We start from the raw sequence: 7,011 nt of genomic DNA, 5'->3' as shown, positions 1-7,011 counted from the left end.
TCAGAACTGTTACTGTAAGCAGTTGCTTCTAGAGTAGCTGGGATCCTGTACTTAAAATGCACAAAAGTAAAAAACATTAAGTCTTGCTGCAAGGCAGATTTTCCTTTAATTTGCATCTATATCATCATAGCTGTCAGGCTCTTGGTAAGTATAAAGTTTTAAAGTTAATAAAAAAATAGTACTATGATCTTATTTTATTTAGTCTTTGTCAACTACAACTCATATTTCCAGCTCTTCATCGCAAACAAAAGACCAAGAAATCAAAGAAAAAAATGTGGTGTTCTAAAATATTTGCCTGACTTCAGACATCAGGGCTTTAAGGAAAATATTAACTATTTTAGAGCTCCTGGTGGAAAGTTGTGAAAGTTAGATATGTGAAACTATTGAAGTATCTATCACAGGGACTCAGACATGGCACATCTCCATATTAAGAGGTTCTATGAAAATCTTAAGAAATTATATCATATGACTGGCCATGAGCACTATAATTGCTTTAATGCTATCATATATGGGTCTGTTTCCAGAGCCTGGGCCCAGATTAGCAACCTGTGAAATTCACAAGAAACAGTTCCTTTTTAATTGAATTAAGAGTGGGAATGAGTTCTCTGTAACACTGCCTTCAGAAACGTTTTTTTCAGATCGTTTTCTTTTTGTCTAGAAGAGTTCATCAATTGGCCATAAAAGAATTGGGATTATAAGTAGTGGATTGGAAATCAAGCATGCACAACTGTTTGCCTACAAGTTAAAGTCCCAAGGGTTGAGCCAGACTTTCTCTTACTGAAGATAATATTCCTTTGTTTGTAGATGGATATATTTACAAGTGGATTACAGAATGTTTAAGAGAGATAGATAGTTACATTCATTCTCTTAATCCCTCCCCATACCTTCAAATATTTAAAATGATATATCAGAAATATAAGAATAAGGTTATATGACTGCCATATCACTACATTACTTAAAATAGTATTCTTTGCCTATTTTCTTAGGTGACTGTTGTGACAATTACATTTTCACAAATATTATGATTAGCAGACCAGTTTTTCTGTGTAAGAGTCCTATGGGATATGATTTTCTATGCTGCATTATTTTTTTAAGGAATTCGATAAAAATATAAACACTATGCCTCAAATTACTGACATCCGAATTTGGCAAATCTGTGTGCAACTGAAGGTAGGGAACTAAATAAATTAGGATCCTTTTTCAAAATTTATAATTGGGATAATCATAATACTGCAGCCCATGAGGAGGAAGAGTGGATGGGGGAGACATGAAGAATTAAATTTCTAAAAAAAGTTACAGAAAATAAAATCAAACCCTGTAAAGATTATGTTATTCCCTTCTCCCTTGTCCTAGTCAATAACTATTGATACAGTTGAGAAAAGATGCTTTAAAACCTGTTTTGTGGAAACTCATAAATTAAAAAAGAAATTGTAGCAATGTAAGTCTTTCTCCTTTAAACAATGGAGCAAATTGTATACTTTGAGGCACACCTGACTCTCTAAAACATACTGGGGATCTTTCAGCAGCAATTACACTGCATGCTGCATATGCATGGTTCATGTGAATGATGCTTAAGAAAGGAAGAATTAGTGGGAACACTGATTTTCATCTATTCATTTATAGTAAAGAAGCTGTGGTCTTTTAAAACCTTCTGGAACATTTGAGATACAATTATTCAATCTTTTAAGGAACTCCGGGTAATTTTGGATCAGGTTTCTAAGTGTTTCCTAAGCTGTTCAATCAGCTGCCCTTTGTAAAGTACTATGAAAATGTAAATCATGATATAAATGCCATGTATCATAATTAGTAACTCACTAGTTTACTTTTATGTGTACATTGAGTATTTTGGACAGGAAATACAGAAAGAGAACATACGTGTACTTCGGAAGAGAATACGTTATGACGAAATGACTTGTTCAGAAGACTCCTTAAAGGCAGCGACATAGGAAATGCTTTATCTTAGAACAAAAGCATGGTGACTTCTGAATATTACATCACCAAATGAGGAACCCACAAGCAAGACATAATTTTTACTGTAAGTACCACTACTATAGAAAAATACTTAATTTAGTTAAACTTTACAGTTTTAAATCCATTTCCATGACTTGAGATGGTGCACTAGAATGTAGGATTAGATTAATTGATTAATAGTTAAATTGGAGAAAATGCATCAGTGACATATGTGTCCGTTCTAAACAAATGTGTCTTATTTTAGTTAATGGCCTTTCTTTTGAAATGTTGATTTTGTAGTAAGGTCTGTTTAGACACAACACTTGTGTACGTACTGAAGTTTTGCTGTATCTGAACGGCATAATTTAGGCAAATTGCATCAGTTATCCAATATGCTATTACTGAGAATGCTTATTTGGGAAGTTGGAGATATCCTTAACTTTGATCTGATCACAAATATCACTTAAATACTGTCCATATTTATTTGCATATAACAATGTGATGATTAATTCAGAGCTTGAAGATTAAGAAACCGTTGAATAGACTGAACTTTATTAAAAAAACCCAAACACTTAAAACATGCTTTCACTTAAACATATTAGGGTGAGTAGTCCCTACTGTAGTCAAATATTGGAGGTCCTTGTGTTTTCATTTGGGAAGTATCAGCAGGTATGTAAGTTTTGACTGGAAAGTTTTCTTAGGCCCTGAAGAAAATCCTAGCCAAAATCTGAGAGAAAAAATTAATGCTGTAGTGCTTAGACAGCATGAAACAGGAAAATCTGTTTGCAGATCTCTATCAGACTAGGGACTTGCACTGTAGGTTTCTGAATTAGAAATGAGTCTTTTGAGCTACCACAAAAGGAGCTGTTCTGGGTTTACAATATTTCCTTTGCTTTTGTGTATTTTTTGTTCTGTTTTTTTGTCTTTTTTTTTTTTTTCCCAAAAAAACTTTAGAAATTGTCTGCTTCCTTCCAATGTGATGTATGAGCGTTTTTTGCTTGTGAGCAGGAATTTTCTCCTTCTGCTTGGTTGTCTGCAGCCCTCACTGAGCATAAGGGTAAACATAATCTTGAGTACTTGTGTTGGATTGGGGATAAACAACTTATCACCTTCACAATGGAAACTTTAGTGCCATGTAACAGAACTCTCTTCTTTGATGCAGTTTTGTTGTTTGCAGAGTTACGTGTCTCCTTTGGATCGCTGTCTACTGTTCAATGTTTTTGAAAGTGAACTAGAATTTCTCTTTATTTTGAATACTTAATTATGTTGACATCATGCCTTCCAAAATACTTAACCTTTCTTACTGAACGACCACTTTTTCTTGAACTAATTGAATCCTTTATCTTATACTGCTTTTACTGCTTTAAGATGTGTACCATGGATGTGAATGTTCAGGCTGGAATTACTGATTAAAAAGCCCTGCCTACGGTGATTTCTCCTTGTTTTACTTTCATTCCTTCTCTGCTCTCTCAGAGCATCAGTGATTACATACTTTTCTCTAGAATTAGTTTAACATTGCTTTCTGAAGCAATGTCAGAGGCTTTAGATAACCTGTCAACCATTAGCATTACAGCTGAAGAATGAGTAGTTGGGGAGACTGCTTAGGAATCTTTAGGAAGCTGAACTCAAGCATTTATTTTTAAATACTGAAAACAAACACCACCATCACCACCACCAAGTTATTTTCCATCAATTTTTATCCTATGATTCTAAAGGGTATGGAAAACAGCTGAGGTAAATTATACTAAGGTACCAAGACTGCTATAGCACCCAAGTGCAGCTGTTCTGTAGCCTGCAGCACCACTACAAACTCATGAATACATTTGCAAAGTCTAGAGGACACCTCAGGCAGGCAGGATGTAATTACCTGACTAGAATTTAAGTAAGGCCGCAGGACCACCTGGGAAGGAAAGCGTTACTCGCTGTTCGTAGGGTGCCAGGCAGAAAATGTTTTTAGATTATTTACTACGTAGAGTAACCTACAGTGCAGTCATAATTTAAAATGATAGAATACTAAAGAGAAAAATGTACAGTGTCAGTAATTTTCAACCTAGTTATGAAGCATAATGGAACAGAGCCATCATGCTATATTATGCAATCTGCATTTTATAGAACATGTGAATATAACTTCAGTTATTTGCTGTCTCTTGGGTGAAATTACAGCAACTTAATGTCTAAAACCAAAAAGTACTTTTCAAAAGAAAAGGGAAGGAAGTAGCAACTGTGTCCTCTCTGAAATTAAAGTTTCATATAGGGGCTTGGATTAGTAGGACACAATCCTTTTCTGTATCTGTGGCATTAAATCTGAAGGGTACATTAAAGTACATCTCAAAAGAGAGTTGGTGCACCACATATAAGAGAAGGTGGAGGTAAGTATTAGCCATGGGCTGTAGCACAAAACCCTTTTCATATGAAAAACAAAACACAATGCAAACAAGCCAACAAGATCAGATGTGATTTGCTTTGAAGGTTGTGTCTAATAGACATTTAATCTGTATGTCTTTAGGGTTATCGATGCTGTTTCAGTATTTGCAAGACAGATGTTGCCAGAAAGCCATAATCTAAAATGAGAAAGGTGAACTAAGAGCAGAAATAAGGAAAAAACATAAACAGCCTAATACCACAAACAGCACCTCAACTTCTTTCTCTGAGGATACTAGAGAAGTTGAGGTGAACATCTATTAAGAGAATGGAAAAGAGAAAATATTTCTGTTATTTCTAAACGCTTTAGAAATAGGTATTATGTTTGAAAGCGGAGGAGAAAAAGTAGAAGGCTGTCCCAGAACTGGCACTCATTGTTTGACTAACTGTTTGCCTTGCAAATATTTTTGGCACATGCTAGAACATGCTCCAGCCAAATGGATGATGTTTTATATTTGTAGCCTCTGTTCTGTTGTTCCATTGGTCTTCAAACTTTCTAGTTTTCTAGATTAGTTGAGGAGCTGCATCAATAAATATAGCCAGGCATTTGTCAGCCCACTACAGCTCTAAGTTAGGTTGCAGAGATTATTTAAATTTATGTACACTTAGTAGGTATGCTTTGTGTTTCTCCTGGCCCTTGGTGAGAATTCTACTGTGGTTAAGATTTTAAATTTGGAAGTATACCAAGTGAAGGAACAGGGGAAAGCTGAAAATTGTCTGGGAGAAGATAATGTGACAGGGTTTGAAAAAGATAGAGTAAAAAATAGATGGAAATTAATTCCTAATATGTTTAAAGTATGAAGTAAAAAAGATAAGCAGTACTGACAAAACATGTTTGAGAAGTTGAGTGGCATAATGTTGAGATTAAGTACATTTTTCATGCTTTTATTTTAATGTCATTGATTGACATAGATAAAATAGATAGTAATATAATTTTCTCATATGTATAACCACTTCCCATCTTAATTAATCTGTAAATAAAAGAGAGGATTTACTTCCTACATCCACTTCAGCAAGAGAAAGGAACCGCTCTATGCTGGTAGGCAAATTCATATAACATTCAACAAGGTATAATGATGAGATCTTCAGTATGATGCGGTAAACCACAAAACAACATGAAGACAAATAGCATTTTGGCCTCCTTCCACTATTTTATTTATTACATCCTCCTTCATTTTTGACTGGTGGAGAGGAAAAAAATGCATGATTTAAAGTAGTCATGACCACTTTTTAGCAATTTCATGTTTTGAGACAATACTTACTACATGAAACATCACAGAAAATGCATAGACTTGTCCATGCATGACTTTTGAGTTACTCAAAGAGAGCACATCTTTCTAAAGGGAGGTCAGAGTGGGCTGGGAGAGGGGTTATTTTATTCATGCAGTGTTTCCTGTAAAGATAAAATGCAGGTTAACAGTGAAATGTAATATACTGTAGTCCAGGATTCCACAGCAGTCTGGCACAAGTTTGCTGTTTTTTTTTCCTACCTTCTCTTTCACATCCCCAGGAGTTTAGGCCAGGATCTAAGAATTCCTTTCACAATGTTCTGTCTGCACACCTTGTCTAATTGAACCTATGAAGTGTGGGCAGGTTCTGGTTCCTGTTGACGCAAACAATCCAAAATGTTTGGGCAAAAGAGTCCAGTGTGAATTTTTCTGAATAAGCACTGAGTAAAAATAGCCATGACTTTGAGTTTTGGCCTCCTGAAGCATTGTTGTAATAGCACTTGCCTAAATCAAAATCAGTGACAACAGTTGCAGAACATCAGCCTGTCTTCAGTGTTCAGCTTCTGTTCCTAGTGTTTTGGAAGGAGATGGAGATCAGCTTTCTTTGGTCACTGTTTATTCTTTGAAATAGCATGACTAGCACTTAGTGGGTTAAATAGATGCTATGATGTTCTCTGTAAGTTACTGTAACTGTCATAGATGAAATGCTGCTCTGCAGTTGTGCAAGGGTACAGTGCCAAAGCAAGGAGTTCTAGTGGTGGGACGAAGGGAAGGTGCGTGGCCGAGAGCTGTCAGCACCGAGGCTGACATTTAGTACTCAGCCTGTATGGACTGGGGAAGAAGAGAGAAGAACCAAGTACTAATCCAGGCAAGAGAGACCCCGTTGTCAGAAAGACAATGTGCCTGGCGACAGAGCTTTCTTCAGAGAGCTTTTTTACTCTCACCTCTATCAAACTAGATCAAACTGACTTCAGTACAGCTCTGCAGCTTTCCATTCCTGTATGCTTCAAAGAACTGAAGTCCTTTCTGTGTTTAGACTAGAGCAACCCCACTTCAGTAAAATAAGAGACAATTGTGACAGATTGAGTTCTGGATTGTTACTTTAATCCTTTTGCTGAAGCGTCAATAATGTACAGAGCAGCATTAACAGTAAGGTTTTTTTCTTTCTTAACCTTTAGTAAAATCAGCCCTCCAAAAGGAAGACTATGTCTTTTAATTCTTGAAATAAATCCATTGCATTGCAGGGACACTTAACCAAGTAACTGATATTTTTAATTTTATTTTTTTAAAAAAAGAGTCATGAGTTCTATGTTATGAAGCACTGAGAAAGATTTTAAAAATTGCTCTGTAAAATATGCTTTACACACATTCTGTAAGAATCTGCACTCTCAGATCTATAAAGACATGCTGT

The 7,011-nt window shown here is 35.6% G+C and overlaps 1 protein-coding gene across 1 annotated transcript in view; it reads left to right on the top strand.

Moving 5' to 3' along the window:
- Positions 1–2,001: 2,001 nt before the first annotated feature.
- KCNK2 (potassium two pore domain channel subfamily K member 2) overlaps positions 2,002–7,011 on the top strand; it is a gene marked incomplete at both ends in the record, with an annotated part of 106,547 nt that continues 101,537 nt past the window's right edge. The window contains one exon of the mRNA XM_082305446.1: positions 2,002–2,035. Coding sequence (XP_082161572.1) covers positions 2,002–2,035 — 34 coding nt within the window. The remainder of the gene's footprint in view (positions 2,036–7,011) is intronic.

This window comes from Platalea leucorodia (genome assembly GCF_965183815.1).
Source record: "Platalea leucorodia genome assembly, chromosome: 3".
Lineage (NCBI taxonomy): Eukaryota > Metazoa > Chordata > Aves > Pelecaniformes > Threskiornithidae > Platalea > Platalea leucorodia.
This window is presented reverse-complemented; position numbering and strand designations above follow the sequence as displayed.